General features: G+C 42.0%; 1 protein-coding gene across 1 annotated transcript in view; it reads left to right on the top strand.

The window, feature by feature from the left end:
* LOC147677776 (palmitoyltransferase ZDHHC21-like) overlaps positions 1–18,977 on the top strand; it is an 85,864-nt gene that overhangs the window by 37,318 nt on the left and 29,569 nt on the right. Inside the window, exons 3-5 of the mRNA XM_086945433.1 lie at positions 610–683; positions 4,064–4,176; positions 12,089–12,150. Coding sequence (XP_086801559.1) covers positions 610–683; positions 4,064–4,176; positions 12,089–12,150 — 249 coding nt within the window. The remainder of the gene's footprint in view (positions 1–609; positions 684–4,063; positions 4,177–12,088; positions 12,151–18,977) is intronic.

The following is an 18,977-nucleotide window of genomic DNA, read 5'->3' as shown; positions in this document are numbered from 1 at the left end:
TGAATCCATCAGTTGTTCTTTAGCTCACTTCGCTACCCCAGTTGAGATCCAGCCATACGCAAATCAGTCTTGATCAGTTCATCATGCGAACAGTCCAGTCCAACTGCCAAGCCATGTCTTCCCTGGACCTGAAACAAGCATCCTGGGACCGGTTTCGGGGTAACACCCCTCTTCAGCCAGGCTAGCTTGAATCCAGTGACAAAGTGAGCAAGGGACACACGTGTTGGCATACCCTGGCAACTTGAGAAGCTGGCAGAGAGCGAACAAGCCTAAAGCATAACTATCTGTTTTCCTTCTCTGCAGTGTAGAACAAGCAGGTTGCTCTAATTGAAGCAGTCAAACTTGTGCTAAAGGAATAACATGGGGCTAAAGCGTGGTTTAAAGTCCACGTGGATGGATAGAATGTTTTTATGATGTATTGTATATGTGGGACATATAATTCGAAGGGGACTGTATACTTTTACTTGTTTAAGCAGTGATCGCTTGATTATCAAGGAACTCAGCTTTTCGAAGCTTCGTTGCAGTATAGTTTCTACACTTCATGTTATTCAGACCGCTTTTGAACGTGGTAGAATGTTTCATGCCTTCCCCCTTGTCTTTCTTTGGCAGGTCGGGTGCCTCTGCCTGTGACAGCGATAGATTTCTCGGTCCTCCATGGAGGCACACCGCGAATGAGCGAGCGGGTAAGACTGTCCCTTCTTGTCTGCAAGTTTGCAATTTCCCGCTCTCTAGCAGTCATGTTGGAGACGATGCAATGTGTGATTCCAGTTTACTGGGAGGGGGATGTTGGGGGGAGTTTGAATGTTTTAAAATTGACAAGCTTCTGCTCTTTGCTGGATACCTTGAAAAAATTGTTTACTCTCATTACCGGATCGGTGCAAATGTACAAATTGATGAAATTAAGAATATGGCCTACTCTAGAGTTCTTTTTTTATTTTACTTTTTATTTATATGTGAAACATATGATGCTTTACAAAAACCTTTTTATTGCAAAAAAAAAAAAAAATTGGCAAAGGTTGCTGTACTAACGTTTGCAGTGTGGTTGGTTAGGGCTGCTTACTTCACACCAGATAGTGGAAACTAGAATGTGATGGGCAGGTGAGTGATAACTTGTAAATATATTGTATTATTCAATACATATGTATAGTACAGCTAATTGCACATAACAATTTGGGTCAGATACACAAAATTAGCTTAGAATGCTGCTGTGGTGATTTTTGGCAGAGGTATTTCAGCTTTGGGTTTTCTTTGAGAGGGGAGAATTTGTACAGAATGGTGTTTTCTAACAATTGGATGCTCTACTCGACCCAGGTTAGACTCAACAAAATGTTTGTCGGCCAGCAGGAAACGCCCCAGGTATGATAAACCAGGGGATTGGATGATTATGATTTGGTCGTACGAGGTATTGAGGGATCATTGGGAACAGATGGTTAATCCGTTGCCTTCCTTGGCACAAGTGCTTTAAATGGGAAAAAAGTGCAGGTACTCACCAAATTGAGATGTGGAGAAGGGGGTGGGATTTGGGGCGTGGCTACGGGCAGTACTAAGGGACCCGGCCAGGGGCACACATTTATTTTGATTGAGATTTATTTGGTGTTCAGATGTGCATAATAATTCTAAAGCATTTATGGTATATTTAGAGTATTCCTTTTGTCATTATATGTACAAAAGGGTACATTTAATATTAAAGTGGGCTTCTCATGGTGCAACACCTAAATTACATGTACTTGCAAAAGCTATTTTCTTTAAAATTTTGGAAACATAACTATGGTTATCCCTCTTGTCTCATTGCCACCTAGCAGACATCACCCAAGTCCTCCTAGATGGCACAGCTTTGCCTCAAAGCTCTTTACCCGCTGTAAAGTCTGATTCCCTCTTTCTGGAGGTGGGCAATCTGCTGAAAGCTCGAGCTAGGATGCCTGGCTCCTACTCAGTACCAGGTCCTTTTGCACCCTCAAGCCTAAAATGAACTGAAATTTGATGGTGCCTCTGACTGCCAGCCAAACTCTAATCTCATGATCAATGAATAAAGACAAAATAGTGACCTTTGTTGTAATACAGGAGCAAAAGAAAGAAACAGCCATTTAGAAACTGGATTGCACAATGTGAAAGCAGAAATTCTGGAATCAATCTCGGCTTCCCCACATGGCCAAATTGTGTGACCGGAGACAAATATTTTATCTCCCCAAGCCTCCGTTTTCTTCATTAGCACACATATATGCAAATGCTTGAGTTCAGGGTGTGTGCTGCACAATCACATCTTGTGTTCGATTTAATACACTAGAATGTTGCTTCCTTAATAAAAAGAAAAAATTCCAGATATAATGTGAATCTGAAAGTGACTTGTTTCCTAGTTCACTAATGGCATTGTCGTCACGATGGGAGCACAAACTCCTCTCAATGCTGTGATATAAGCTTATGACCAAGGTGGAAAATGCTTCCACGTGATAAAAATGCACCTTTATTTCAATATAATAATGAAATAATGTTTTCAAGGCTTGGCCTATACAGAGGCTTTTAAGGCCAAGCCTTCGTGGTTTGGCTCTGACTGGGCTCTCTTTTGTTAATTTGCCGGTTTGCCATCCTCTTCCCCTCCCAGAGCCTCCCCATTAACCCAAGAGAAAACGGCCTCTAAAAAACAAATGCAATCCGTGTGAAACGCTGCATTCTGCACTCTTGAGAGTGGCCTAGCACTTGCTACAAGCAAACCTTTCATTTGCACTTCAAGGGCAGAGCATGGTAATGCAGAGCTTGCAACTTATATTTCTGCCATGCTGGGCACTGTAGATAACACTCACTCATGCAAGAACTTGCACAGTGATATAGAAGCCCTTGTGCACGCTGACAGGACTTTCAGTACATGTGTTTTAGAAACACTTACATTTGCTGACGTCCACACGAATAAGCCTTGATTCCCACCCACTCTACCTCAGTGTCACGATCACCACCTTCCTCCTCAATCTGGCACTAAACAAGTGCTGCTGTACACCGCTATGCCAGCAGGAAACCTTCTCTTCAATTTCCCACGAGTGACAAGATATGCCTGTTAGCAGGCCCTGCTCACACACCTATATTGCTCCACAGAGCCTGAGTGGACACTGTGTTAATAATCATAGTGTGACACTGGCCCCTCCCAAACTCCCTGCCAGTTCTGAATTCATGCATAAAGGCCGCTGCTCAATTAGCACATTGTAAGGGTAGATTAGCATTCGGTTATCAGACTGCTTCACGAAAACTGATCGACTTGCTGTCAGCTGTGTTGCATCTTTTTTTGTACATACCCTTTTCACTGAGCTTGCTTTGCTGTCCCATGAGTACCAAATCTTTCTTAGGACAATGAGAAGTTCCGGTACTCAAGCGCAGAAAATTTAGAAGTGCCAGTACTTAGTACCGGTGAGTACCGGCCCATTTAAAGCACTACTTGGCACTACCGGGCTTTGCAAACCCAACAGCTTATGGGAAAGAAAGTGAACAATGAATTCTTATTTTGGCTGTGGTGGATTGATCTGTTATCACAAAATACTAGAAATCTTCAACCAACCCCACATTCTTGGAATGGTAAAACAGGCTGAAGACCGCAAAAGGGAATTTTGGATTTCACTCAAGTCAATAAAGTGGCATGCTATAGGAAAATGTGAGGAAACTTCACTGTAGTGGGAGCCTCTTTTTTGAGCAAAATATAGTTCTAAAAAGCACAGGCACTTTAGAAAGTTTGATAGGACTTTTAGTAACAAAGGATTAGGATATTAGGTACTTTATTATGCACGGTCACTTTTGCTTACTTTTAGCATGTGATTAAATGTTTTATTTTGTTTGTCATGTTCTAAGGCACTTTAAAAGATTATTTTGTAGCGCATAGAATGACGATGGTGTGGGCATTGGGTTTAATAAGCAAGATGTTTTAGTCCCGATATTCAGTTTATAGGAGTGAACACAGGTTGATTAATGTACTTTTTATGTTTTTGAATGTAATGTTAAGTGCAGTTGACGCACAAATGTTTTTTTTTCTTAAAAAATATCCAAGGCACTCTAAAAGTAACATACATCTGTACCTCCTTTTCAGGGGAGTGAGGACTGGACCGTGTGTAGTCGATGTGAAACTTACAGGCCTCCACGAGCACATCACTGCAGCACGTGCCGACGCTGTGTGCGACGTATGCATCACCACTGCCCCTGGTAATTTCAGACTTGTACCTCTGCTCCAGTTATACGTTCAGTTGAATCAGTACACAAATGCCTTCCTTCCTTATCATCTTAGCAGATACTCCGCTTAGCATGCAACACGATGCAGCGATCCCATGTATGTGGTTATTAAACAGTCTAATCACTTTATGAAAATCATCACATTCTATTTATTGTTTTCACATATTTTGTCAAATGTACAAAATCACTGCAGATTACTTGGGTGTACTTTACACCTGTTCTTTCTGCCGAGGAAGAAATGCTTGATATAGCAGGAAGCTAAGTCTTCAAATCATCTCAAGAAAAAGGTAACAGTAGGAGTGGTTTAATAAAAATACAAACCCAGGTAAAGGGGGAAAAAACCGGTATGTCGAGCAGAGCACTTGAAATTACTAATGGTGGTGTATTATCAGACAAATAACACCCATGCTGTGTCAAGGGAAACATTACTTGTGAACTCTTCTTTGCCAACACGTGAACGCCCACGGATGGAAAAGGTGCCCTATCTACAAGTGCTCTTAATAAAATACCATCGCCAGACAACACCTAAGTTGTCCTAATTGGGGGACATCGAGAAACGGAAACCACGCCGTGAGGGCAACGGCCAGTTCCACTCACCAGTCCAGGCCAGCAGAGAGTCCTCTTCGGTGCCGTGAGGGCAACGGCGGCAGCTCCTTCCACGACGGACCGGGCGACAGCGGCCAACTACATCTCCCAGCTGCCCCGGGGTCCGGCGCTCCAGCGGTGACGTCAGTGAGGCGCCCGGAGGCGCTACAAAGCGCAAGGAGCACCGAGGGTGCCTGGGGACATCGAGAAACGGAAACCACGCCGTGAGGGCAACGGCCAGTTCCACTCACCAGTCCAGGCCAGCAGAGAGTCCTCTTCGGTGCCGTGAGGGCAACGGCGGCAGCTCCTTCCACGACGGACCGAGCGACAGCGGGCAACTACATCTCCCAGCTGCCCCGGGGTCCGGCGCTCCAGCGGTGACGTCAGTGAGGCGCCCGGAGGCGCTACAAAGCGCAAGGAGCACCTCCCGCCCCGCGGGACGCGCGTGGGCGGAGCCCGGGCAGAGGGCGGGCCGTCTGTGGCCGTCAATGGTCAGCAGTGGTCGGGTGGGCCACCCCTCTAACATTGCCATCTTGTTTGCGGTGAGTCTATTTTCTCCTCCTACTATGGAATCTGCTGATACAGCTGTTACACAGGACGACTTCCCTTTTCCCCCTGCTACATTTGAATCCCTACTTGAAAATGCTCTGAACTTGGTATCAAACGAAATAGCTGACACTGAAAGAAGAATGTCCATGAACCGTACTAACAATATTACACAGCCGATACCATTGTCAAATATCCCTGGTATCCCACTATCACCAGCTGTTGTTATTACAAAACCGGCACTGGTATTAACACCCCTCGTTTCCCTGTCGTCTGAAACTGCTCCCATTATTACAATAGCCTCCCAGGATGATGCTACTATCCCGGGATCTATGGAAACTAGCAATAAGCAGGGAGGGGAAAAACGCAAAAGAGGCATTGCCAAACCAAGTGCCAATAAAAGGAAACAACCTCTAACTAGTAAGAACCAGCCTACGCCTCAGAGCTTGTGGAATAAACATAAACCAACTGGGGCACAAACAGTTCATGTTGTGGATAAAGATCTTGTAGTCGCGGATGATATTCCTACCGCAACTACTATTGATTCAAGTGGGATTTCAAATACAATATGGACCCAAACAACACTAATGGGAGAGAACTATCATCTCTCGAAACAAAATGGGAACCTTATTGAAACCATAGTTGACACTATTTTTAATCGACTAGAGAAGCAAATGATCAACCAGTTTAATAATGTTTTTAAAAGACTTGATAGACTGGATAACCTGGTTAAAAACGAAGAAGTAAAAAGAAAGGGGGCTGTTATCAAGGATCAAATTAGAGCCGACCGTCTCCTAAAAGAACTTGAATCTGTAAGCAACACTCTGACACTAAAGAAACAGGAAACTCGCACCCTACCGGGTGGGGGCACGAGTAACCCTGGAACATCACCACCGTCTATTGTACCACCTACAATTCAACCCCGATCCGTCAATGGAGGGAAGAACTTGGCAAAACCCAATTTACCTTCCAAATCCACTCCAATGCCTGCACCTAGAAAAACCGTCCCTCCGGTTACTACCAACAAAAATGCCACCAACCAGAATAACGGCTCTACTCCACCCACAACGGCAACAACACCAACTGCTGCTAACAATAAAGGAACTGGGCAAGCAAGGACAAGCAGGCCTTTTAAACATCAAGGGCCCGCCTTACATTTGCCACCGGATGCCTGCCCTTTTGTCCTGGTCCTTGTAGGAGTACCACAGTTGAGGGAAGATCAGGGGGAATCATGGGTGCAACTGCGAAACAAATGTATAGACTGGCTAACTAAGCACAAAGGTGTCGGATACGACATCTCAAGAGAGATCATATCGGCTCGCAGGGTTTCTTGGGTTGGGCCTTTATTCAAAGACAAGGATGGTGACTGTATAGTTCTCAATTTTAAAAACCCTGGTACGGTAAGACATCTACTCAATAGAAATAGTAACTGCTCTGCTATTTCTACGGTTGTAACCATGTTACCTTTGAGTTACTTCTACAGACAACCTCCAATGCAAACTCGACCACCCTTAATGCAATTTCAACCCCCACCTATGCATTTTCAGCCACCCCCTATGCAATTTCAGCCAGCTACATTTCCATTCAATATGTTCAATAGATTTGCACCTTTGTCAGATTTGGATATGTTAGATTGACCCTCTCTGACTAATTTAGATGATCCAACATTGGCTTTAATCACTGAAAATCAGGAAGTTTCACAACTCATGACACGGACTGTAGTGAGAGGAAAATCCGCGAAGCAAAGTTCACTGCTTCAGGATTTTGAACTATCACTTGTAAGTTGGAACATAGCGGGTCTTAACTCTAAACTGAAAATTAAGGAATGGTCAGATTGGGTCAATAATAACTGTGACATCTTGTTGCTACAAGAGACTTGGTGCACAACCATCCCTACAATGGAGGGTTTTTGTTGCTATAATTTAAAGGCTTCCCCCTCACCCATGGGTCGTCCCAGTGGGGGTCTATCCATCTGGACCAAAATAAAATCCGGGGTACAGACCAAACTGATTCCTACACCGGGTAATTGTTTTATGGCAATGAAGTACACCAATAGGATGAAATTATGCATAATCAATTTTTATAATAATGATTTTGTTACCCGCCCTAATGATAATTTTTTGTTTATTGTTTAATTTTATTGATGAAATTGTGGAGGGGCAGAAGTATGGGCCCTTTGATGGCATTTGCATTGGAGGGGATTTTAATGCTCATATGTACCGCATTAGTCCTATATGCAGAAACGGTGAAGAGTTGAAAAACCATCTAGCCTCCCGTGACCTAGTAAATGCAATGGAAATTGCTGGTTCTAGTGCAAACAATATTTCAACACCTACATATATAGGCCAGGGCTGCGCTTCCACGATAGATTATATATTTATCTGTCCGACACTGAGTGATATTATTTTAAAAGCAGAAGTCATCTGTTCCGCATATAGTGACCACTATCCGCTTAGAATATACTTAGATCATCCACAGACCACGAAGGTTGTATCGAGAGTAGAGACTGGGACACAAAATCTGGCATTATCTACTGATAGACTGAGGTTAATATGGAAAGGGGTGGACAACAAAGATATTTTAGTTAGAGTAATCAAAAAACACCCTAAGATAGTAGAGACTTGTTTGTCATACAATAGTCCTGGTGATGAAGTGGTTGTTGCCTTTGGTAATCTTTGTGGGGCTATTAAAAGAGAATCCTCTAAACCAGCTAGGCCCAAAATAGACCATGGCCCTCGCTGGTTTGACTCCTCCTGCTCTAAGGCCAATAGGGACCTGAGGGCGGCCTTAAAATTAAATCCTAGGGACGCTCACCTTGTGAGAGAATTAAGATCAAAATATAAATCCGTGCTACGCACTAGATCTGAGGCCCTAGTGATTAATCATTGGGAATCTCTCACGCGTACTGCCTCATTAAAAGACACGTCAGGTTTTTGGAGAGAAGTCAAGTCCCTCAGATCCTTTGGTTCTAACATCAAACCAATCAGTTGTAATATAACTGGTGAGGCGTGGGTAGAGCATTTCTCCAAAATCTATGCTATATCAGCCACTTCTCTGGATATTGTCCCCATATCAAACCATGTTGAACAACTGAACTTTTCATTATCCGAGGTAGAGGATGCTATATTTGAGAGCGCTAGTAATAAAGCTCCTGGCCCGGATGGTCTATCTATCGACCAGATTAAATCTGAAATTAACTTTTGGGCCCCTTTATTATGCAACCTATTTAATAATCTGACTGACGGCTCAATTCCCGAATCCTGGTCGAACTGTGTCATCGTACCGATATTTTAAAAAGGTGACAGGTCGGACCCTGCCTGCTACCGCCCGATTTCACTGATCGATAATACGCTAAAAGTCCTTGGAAGGGTAATTTTCAAAAGGATAAGGAATTGGGCTGAGGATAATAACATTCTACACTGCAGTCAATTGGGATTTAGAAGCCATGTGGGCACTGTTGAACAATGTCTTAATTTAAATTTGATTATGGCCAAATACACTATTGTTAAAAAGTCCCCGCTTTATTTAGGTTTCATGGATCTGAGTTCCGCTTTTGATTTTGTTAATCGTTCTAGGTTATGGTCACTTTTGCTTGATCATGGTTTGGATGACTCATTGGTATATTTTCTTTCATATCTACATAGGGATTTAAAGGCGAGAGTACGTATTAACAATGATGGCGAATTATCTGATGATATTTTTATTAGCAGAGGAGTTAGACAGGGCTGCGTACTCGCCCCACTGCTTTTTATTTTATATATTAATGGGTTGAGCTGCACTTTGAGCAAGATCACTAAGGATTTACCAATTATAAAGGGTTTCCCCATTACTACCCTACTCTATGCGGATGACGCAGTATTAATGGGGCGTACCCCGAATGCTTTACGTACTTTAATCACAGGGTTTGTTGCTTTTATGTCCGATCTGGGCCTAAATACCAATTTTAAAAAATCTTTCATTATGAACTGTGGACCTAAAAGGTACAACATTACCTCAATTAAATCAGGTGACAATGTATTAAAATGCACTAGCACTTTCCCCTATCTAGGGTTACTTTTTTCTAACACAGGCTCATGGCAGCCTCATGCTGCCCATGCGAGGAATAAAATTGGGAAGTCAATCAACTCAATTTTATCTCTCCGACAACCGAAATTGGCCGATGTTATTACCCCCCTGCTCAACATCTATCGTACCCAATGCCAACCAACTGGGACATATGGAGCAGAAGTGTGGGGTTATTGTAACAGCACGTCTCTCCAGCTGGAGGAAAACAGATTTTGTAGGAGGGTGCTGGGAGGAGTTCCTTGTGCGCCAACATTTATTTGTCACCATGAACTTAGGTTGTCATATATTGTTGATTTTATTAGGTCAAGGCCCGCGCTTTTTTGGATAAAAATTTGGACAAATCCAGCGGCATCCTTAACGCGCAGCATAATTTTAGATTGCTTATCATACGAAAGATCCCACCACATACCTTGGCTAAATGCTGTCAAGAATAGCCTGCTGAGCGTGGGACATGGCTCTTTGTTTAGCTCTCCTGATACTATTGTCCCCGCTCATAAGAATTATGTAAAACGGGCATTGCTTGATCTATACAAAGAGGAACGAATGAGATCTGAATTGAGGAAACCTGTTGTTATTAAATATTTTCCACTTACTGATTCAGGCAATGATAACCTAAACAAGCCCAGTAGATACTTGTCAATCCCAACAGGAAGATGGAACCGGAGCCTTTTGTTCAGGTTCCGGGATGGAAGTATTGTTAATCTACTAAGCTTCCTCCTTGGCTATAACAAATACTTAGAAGAGTTGGATTGCCCTTGCTCAGAAGGAGGGAAACAAACTTTGTTGCATTATTTTCTTTTCTGTGGCCATTATAAATTGTATACCCGTCAATATTTATTACCGATTCTCCGCAAATATAACCTAAGGGATTTTAATCTGGCATTTAGATTCCTACAAATGCTGTCAATAGATGAGGTTATATATACTGTAAGTTGTTTTTTAAAAGTCTGCGTGAGATCAAGGGCAAGTATGGAACTTGTATAATGGCCACTGAATGCACATTGCACTTTAACATTCCGATATAAACTGTATAGAGAATCAACTATTTGTATGTCTGGATCTGTATGATTATTGGGAGTGGTTAAACTGAAACTTACGACTACTTATACCAACAGATTAATGTTTCTCCCTATTATGTATTATGTATTATGTACCTTATGTTATATATGCTGCTCAAACCCAATTGGAAATCTTGTTTTTAACTTTTATACATGCTTTTATGTGTTTTAATGTTTCATTCTGTATGTACTTTTATGGATGTATCAAATTCCGAATAAAGATCATTTGAATTTGAATTGAATTGTCCTTAATCATCCACTGAAGTTGTCTGTTTTACAAAAGTTGTTTATTAGTACCGCTATATAATCCTTTAGTTTCTCTTGCACATCTTAAGTCATTACCTGTTTGTTGTTTTTCCTCTATCTCTCCAAACCCATCTAGCCGCTTAACCATCGGCTGCATTTTCTTAAGTCGTCTAAAATAGAATAAGTGGTTATGGTGGTAGATGTTTTAAAAACTAACATACTTTAAAGGTTAGACAGCTAAATTAGAAAAAAACTACTATGCTCAATTAGAAACAACTACAAATTATACATTTACCCAGGCCACATTTGTAGAGTCCTTTGCCTTAAAAGATTGTCATTTTTTTGTACTTTTTGAAGTACCCCCAGAGTCCCGGTGGGTTCTTTTTGCATGCCAAACATTTGAAAACCAATCTGGATAGGTTTAAGGTAGTTCCATTTGTGCGTTTACTATGGAGGGTCCCGAGGTTCATGTTATGCTTACTCTTCTACTGCGCTAGCTCTACTGTGGAAAGATGTTAGCACAGTGTAGTCAGTGAATAACCTTTGTATTAGGAGTGGTGTGTTATGGAACATATTTTTCTGTTTTTCGGAGACCAGCTTCACATACAGGTCTTGCAGTTCTACAATTGAAATCCGCACAGAATCCACTTTAGATGATGTGTGCTGGCTCCCACGTAGCATCGCTGCAAATATGAATCTGTGGAAATATTTCTCAAAGGCGCTATTATACCACGCATTGAGTTTACACTAGAATGGTCAATTGTAATGTCTTTATGACATGATACCAATATATTATGCTTTTGACTATCAGCCTTAAAGGTACTTTTTTTTTACTGGAGGTGGCCTCCTATTCTGAGAAAAAGTCCTGGTGTACTATTAATATCTTTTTGTATTACTTTGTTATTATCAAATTCATAGAAATTAAATTATATGTCTTAAATGTAAATTTTGCTGTAGAGACAATTGTTCGTTTAGCTTAAGAATTCTGTTAGATATACAAATTACATTACATTAAGAGTGAGTGATAGTAAAATCAGGCTACTTTGCAAGAGTTGGCTTTGTATATACATGATTAAAAGTAAATACATAGATAATAAAATATGTCTTACTTTGGCTTGATTTTGTTTGTTTGTGGTTCAAATATAGAGCACCTTTACTTTGTCACTTTTTGCTTCAATAATTCGGGAATTGTGAATGATGAGTTTGCATTTAAAGTAATTTCATTAACATGCTCTCAATTGCTTTGTGGGATAAAAAACTAAATTGACTGTTTACACCCACCTGCAAGAGTTTCAAGCGTCCAAGTTGCTAACACTTGTTGTAATGTCTATTTTTGACTGAAATAGCGAGCATCAATTTATGATCTATTTTTGTGTTTTTTTCAGGATCAATAATTGTGTTGGGGAGTTTAATCAGAAATACTTCATCCAGTTCCTTTTCTACACAGGTACGTAACGGTTTAATGTATGAAGTGACACACATGCTGTAAAATGGTACTGAAAGGCAACGCTCTGAGCTTTTGCAGATCGATAGACATTTGAGGAAGTGATATTCAAATGTACTTTCTGAGACCAACTTTTGCTACATCAGATGGTTTCTTGATGCTTATGACCTACCAGTATGACTAGGAAACAAGGATGGAACAAAGTGAAAGCAAACAAATATGTTCTTAAGGTAGCGTCACAAGATCTTCAGAACCAAAAACTGGGACAAAAAGAGAAGAAGAACTACAATTTTACACCAAGGGTGCTGCGCAGAGTGACAATTCTTATCAACGTAGGAACACAGGAGAAGCACTAAAAGTAAATAAAATGTAATTTCTAAAACCAGCACCATACCTGTTAATTAAATTGCTTACTTATAACAGCTGCTCACCAGCACAACTTTAGAACACCCAATAACTGCCCCTCACTAGTTTCAGTTGACCCCCTCAAAAAATCCGGGACCTGAGCCAAAATTGCTGAAATCTGCCAGGACAGCTGGTGAAAAACCAGGATTGTCTGGATAAATCCGGGGCGGCTGGTCACCCTAACTTAAGGCTTTTCTGAAGGACAGCAGTACTAGAGTGTGTCTCGAGTGATTGCTTCCAGTATTGCATGATTTCTTTTTATACCCAAAAGGCACCGCAGGTTCTGATTATCAAAAAGGAGAACCGCACGAACACCATCTCTTGGTGTCCTTGAAGTCGGGAATGCCATCTGGCACATACGAGCCCAGTAATTTATATAATAAATCAGTATGAACTGAGCTTCTCTTGTAGAAGTTAGGTTGCTATTATGTTAGAGTTGGTGTACAGTGTGTAACAGTTTGAAAATCATGGGCCCTTCTGTGGTGACATCTAATGGCACCGCTGTTTCTTGGGTGGGAGTTGATTCGGTCAGTGATTAGGGTTTGTTTTGCTGCAGCCTCTAGGCCTGAAACACGTTGGTCTGCCAGTGCTCAGTCTGCTCTGGTTCCATGCTGAGTTTTCATGTCTGTGGGACCCCTAGTTCAATCTTAGTTATGTGGCTCCTGATAGTCTGAGTTTCTCTTGGGGTTTTTTACTCATGCCTTGGTCTCTGCATTTGCTACTCCTGGGGTACAGCCAAGTTAACTTGCTGGGCGTGGGTTTCTGTTGCTCGTTTATGGTTCTGCCTCCTTTGTTAGCCTGTGAGTGCCTAATTTGGAATGTTCAACAGCATCAACACTGTAGTTAATGAACCCCTAGGGCTGAAGTGCAGCCAAGGTTCTTGCTGTTGGTCACATGATTGTACCTCGGCCTCCCTCTGATGCTTTTGTGTGATAGCGGAGCAGCACAGACTTGTGTCTGTCGAAAGGTTGACAGGCTGTCCTTTGGGTTTGCCGTAGGGTCACCAGAAATAAAAGATACTTCTGCAAAGGTAATCTAGCGACGCTTTTCACTGGCAACCTAATCTGTGGCCAGTGGTTTACGGTTTACCCTACGGAAGGATTTGCTAGCAGAACATATTACCAATTGTCTTCACATCTGTCGTTTGAGCTTTAGGTAGTCAAGGGCATGCCTGATGAATGCTTCACTTATTCTTTCGTAGGGTTTCCGCCGTAGTGAAAGAGGATTTACTGTAGTCTTTTTTTGGCTTTATGGTAGCGGTATACAGGTTTTCTGGTAAACCCAAAAGGTCCATGTTGTGTGTTACAATTTATCAACAAATTTCTTCCTGAGCTCTACAACAATAAAGATTCAATGTATACTTGTATCAGTCAAAACCATTATATAAGTGCAGAGGTAACATTCTGAGTATCTTCATAAAGTCCAAAATTCAAGAAGGTAAATTGTCCACAGAAAAGCACGAAATCCACATATCCAGTTTAATGGTTGTCCTCCAAATAACTTCTTTGGCAGCCAACACTTGTTTCGTCATATGCTATATATATGCACCAAATGACTACATCAGGGCTCAAATGTCAATTGTTTCAAATCCTTCGATATGGATGTGCTCATTATATACATGAATCGGATCTCTTTCAGAGTGACCAATCAATATATCCCAAAGGTCGGGTCTCCAGTATTAAAACTCCGAAACGTAGAGAAACTACGGCAGTCAGAGCGGCTCAATACGACTGTACATTACCACGAGTACGTGTATCTGTCATGTAGTCCATGTTGTGTGGTTGCATCTATGGCCAAAACAAAACACCAATTTTGTGAGAGTAAGTTGACATCTACGCACCTTGCTATGCACTAGTCTGTTCTTTTATATTCGCTGTAATCCAGCAGTGGATTGCGGGTGCGCGATATATAGTTAGTGCAACTAACTATATATGGAATTTCAATGGTTTTGTGTGAGTAAAATAAGGTTTTGTAAATGCGAATTCCTAACTATATATGGTCTATAACCTATGTTTTTTTCAGTGAATTTTCAAGGTTTTGTAAATGCTAATTCCTAACTATATATGGTCTATAACCTATGGTTTTTTCAGTGAATTTTCAAGGTTTTGTAATTGCTAATTCCTAACTATATATGGTCTATAGCCTATGGTTTTTTCAGTGAATATATATATATATATATATATATATATATATATATATATATATATATATATATATATATATATATATATATATATTATATATATATATATATACATACATATATAAACATATATCATCTGTATATCTATATAAATACAAACATAAATGCATGCATACATATACTTATATGCATACAGATGCATGTTATTTACATGAAAGTTGAAAAAACACTAATAAAAGCAAAGCTAAAAAGCCACCTCATTACAAACAGAATGGCTTTAACTTAAACGAGGGCGAGATCTATTGCATTTTCAATGCTTGTTTACTTTGGTTCCATCAAGAAGGCATTCAGATGTGTCACACATTTGCCATAAATTCTGAATGTTAGCACTCTAGTTGCACATTAGATCACTGTAGTAAAGCTACTGCTCACCAGGGACGTCTGCTGCTGGTATTCAAAGTGCATGTTTCAGTCTGCATGTCAGAATTTTTTTAATGAAATAGAAGAGGATTTGAGAAGTCACTCAAAATGATCCCTAATTTTTCTTTCTGCAGCACTAATCATACTTTCTATGGCAAAATTAACCCCCTCATGTTGTTTCTTTTTAAATTAAATGTTTTAAGAGTTACCACTTTATTCCAATCAAGATGGCTTCAGGTGTGCCATACCTTTGTAATAAGTAGGACTGTTAGCGCTCTAGTTGTTCTTTAGAACACTCTAGGAGGCTGCAGTAGAACACAAAGGAATCAACTGACAGTCTCTGTCCTTGTTGGATGTACATGTTTTACTGAGAATGTCAGACTTCATTTTCACATGACTGAGAAAGATAATGTGAATTTACAGAAAATATGCTTTCAGTTTAGCTTATAGATCCCCTTTCAAACCACTGTGGGAAAATCATGAGATATTAGTTTTCTTTCAAACAATATTCATGATATCACAGCAGAAGGTTTTTTCACATGGTAAAATCACCTTAGAACCCACCACAATTCCTAAAACGAGTATGGTACCATCAACAAATGATTTATAATGTAACTAAAGTCCTAAAAACCTCTATTAACTACAATGCTTTTTAATGAGGTGCTATCATGTATATTGGTCCCAAGATGGCTGCCAACACTTCTTGGATGAAGTGCTGACAGCCAATCAGATCAGATGTGTGGTTAGGCTCCGCCCAGATATATATCTTTTTTTGAACCTAAATTACTCAAAATCCACTGGAGCACATATATTGAGACCTAGCAAAGGCACATCGGGCTAACAGTCCCTACAATTTTGCCAAGTTTCGTGCAAATCCATTCAGCCGTTCGAGCTAAAAGTGAGGCCAACCGCCCTATGGAAATTAACATGGGAAAAACGCGTTTTGGGACCCCCCTTTTTTCTCGGCCCCCCCTTGATGAAACCCCCCCCAAATTGTCAGGGGCTGCTCAGAAACAAAATGTTCAATTTTCCTGAAAATTTCAGCCAATTCCGTCCACAAACGCCAAAGTTATTAGACATAGAATTTTCAAAAATCCCATAGAGAAAAAATCCTAACTATATATACCTACTGGCGACCGCCAGTAGGTAATATATATATATTTATATATATATATATATATATATATATATATATATATATATATATATATAATCCTAACTTAAAGTGTTTCTTACAGTCCAGGTGCAATGGTTTTCTCAGAAGCATTTGAACTCTTCACATATACGTATATGGCCTCACTACAAGAGCATCTTTTGCAACAGGAAGCCACCTGGACACGTGTGTTCAAAATCAATGGCTGTCAGCGCAGGGTGGAGGGGACACCCTGTCTTGTCACCGAAACTGCTGTATGCACTTATATCACTGCTACAATGTTGGGGAAATAGTCACGTGTTCAAGAGGAAGACAACACGTCTTTAGTCTATGCCAGTTGACTTATGGCCTTGACCCTCCTCTCTCCGAACCAGTCCTTGTTTAATGTAGCTTTGTCTAGAAGGTAGATTTATCTTCTCCATGCCTTAGTTTTAAAGCTGCGTTTCAAGTCTAAACCTGGTCAGTACAGCTTTGTGCCTCTCCTTTAATCTCCCTCTCTGTCCCCACCACCTGTCTTTCCTTCTCCCTCCTTTTGCTCTCACTCTCTCTCCCCGATCATCTTTCCTTACTTCACTCTTTCACCACATAGCATCACGTTTTGGTTCCCTCTCCTCCACTTTTCTTCACTCGCCTCTTTCCTTGTCTCGCTCATCTTCGCCCTCTGTTTTCCCTTCTTCCCCCCTTTGTCTTGTTTTTTCTCCCGCACCTTCCTTCTCATGCAACTGTTTTTAATCTCTTGTCAAACGTTTCATGTCTGGGACTTTCGTTCCACACCTCCTCTTTTACTTAATTTCTTTGCTCACTTTTTTTATTCTCCTTCAACTTCATTTTTATTTCAAGCTTTTCCCTTTCGTCTACTCTCTCTCCATCTCTTTTTTCGGCTCCCTCCTGTTTCTTCTCTAATATTTTGTCATATACAATCCTCTCTCTCCATTTCCCTTCGTTTCTCTCATCCGTGCTCCTCTCCTCACCCTTCCAATCTCCCCCTTTCACACACTACCGTCCTTCGCGCTCTTGCTTCTGTCATCACCCTCCTATTCTACCTTTTTCCTTACCTTCTCTCCCTTGTCTTTTCTCTCATTACGCCTTTTTAGGTCTCGACTGGCGTACACTGTGCAGCAGTGTCGCGCAGCTCGAGAAATTTTGTTTTCCAATACTGGGGTTGAACCCGCCTCTCTCTTCCATTGGCTAGCTCCATAAATGGAGGCTCGCTGTAGGAGAGTAGGGTCTGCTATCCTATGGTCACCCCAATTTTTGTTTTTTGCTTCACTGGTTTTCGACTTACTGAGGCTGTGGGCCTGCTAATCAGACCCCCAGCCTGCTGTTCTCTCTCTAAATTTATAATACATGTGCTATAGGTACATACCACAATTGGAAATGGACTCCTTGTCAGCCCCTGTACCATGCACTATAGGTGCTCAGGGCATAGGTGCCACCAAGGCCTACCAGGGGCTGAAGCATAGCTTTTGCCACCCCTGGCTGGTTCTTAAATTGACACAACTGGCTGATCACTCAGCTGGGGCAAGTGGGTGTAATCACCCCTTGCTTAGATATAGTATACCTATATCTAAACCTATATCTGGACACATATATAGCCTGTAAGCCACTCCTATGGAAGGCCTCATCAATCCTGGAGGCAGAGTGCGTGGTTTTATGTGAGATGGTGCTCTGGCATGAGCTGAGCCTGTCTGCAGCTGTCGGGAACAACTCCCTAAGCTGATCCGGGATAACGCCATACCATATACTCTTAAGCGCCTTATAATCCTCGCGGTTATATAGCAACTTTGGTTTGGCTTTATCAAAACATGTCGTGTAAGGTGTCATACGAATTGGAATACTACCCCCTCGCCAGTTCTGGCGACGGGGGTAGCATTCCACCCTTCTAGAGGGAGAAGACATGTTACTTTACTGAAACGCGGTTGATTTAAAATGAGCCTCAGATCCACAAAATGGATGCCCCTGCCACATACACGGGTCTGGCCTCCTGCTGCTGACCGAAACCCGGCAGAGGAGGCCTGGACAAAGAGTTTCCTGTCACAGGGCGGTGTCAAACCACCCCAGACAGGAGATAGTGGATTGGAGTAGGGAGGTTTCAAAGAAACCAGACACTGCCTGGGGAGCACAAGGCTGCCCCTTGCATAATCCGGCCAAACCGGTTCTGGGGCCTCCCAGCCCCTGTCCCAGCGCGGCCAGGATCAAAGGAGAGGGGTGTAACCACCCCCTTCCTGGGTCCCACCCATAGGAGGGGACCTAGCAGGATGTCCAACCCCCCAGATTCGAATAAGAGGGGGAGCAGTCCCAATGCAACTCAGATCATCCTGAAGAAACATAAGAAACGAATTCTGGACCCTTCGACTTTCTACACGACGTGAGAAGACTGAAGAATCTCCCTTGTGGTCAAGGAGTGACCACCCTGTGCAAACAGGCACCATCCAGCCCTCGACCCTTGCTTTGTTGCAGTTCCCGCCGGAACTCGAGCGACAGAGATCGACGAGATCAAGCTTGCCTGCCTTCTACCTGCCCGATCCACAGTCCCTGCAGAGCTGAGACCCGTGGAGGCGACCGGAAGCGTGGGGCACGCCATCTTGAAAAGGCCACAAGACGCTGACCGTGCAGCCCACGAGTGACCCTCGAAGCTGTGCACCGGGGTTTGAGAAGCCCCAGCCCCGAGCTCCACTTGCACCAAAGCTCATCCCTCCACACTCGACG

The sequence above is a fragment of the Lissotriton vulgaris genome, chromosome 12, assembly GCF_964263255.1.
Source record: "Lissotriton vulgaris chromosome 12, aLisVul1.2, whole genome shotgun sequence".
NCBI classification, from domain to species: domain Eukaryota; kingdom Metazoa; phylum Chordata; class Amphibia; order Caudata; family Salamandridae; genus Lissotriton; species Lissotriton vulgaris.
This window is presented reverse-complemented; position numbering and strand designations above follow the sequence as displayed.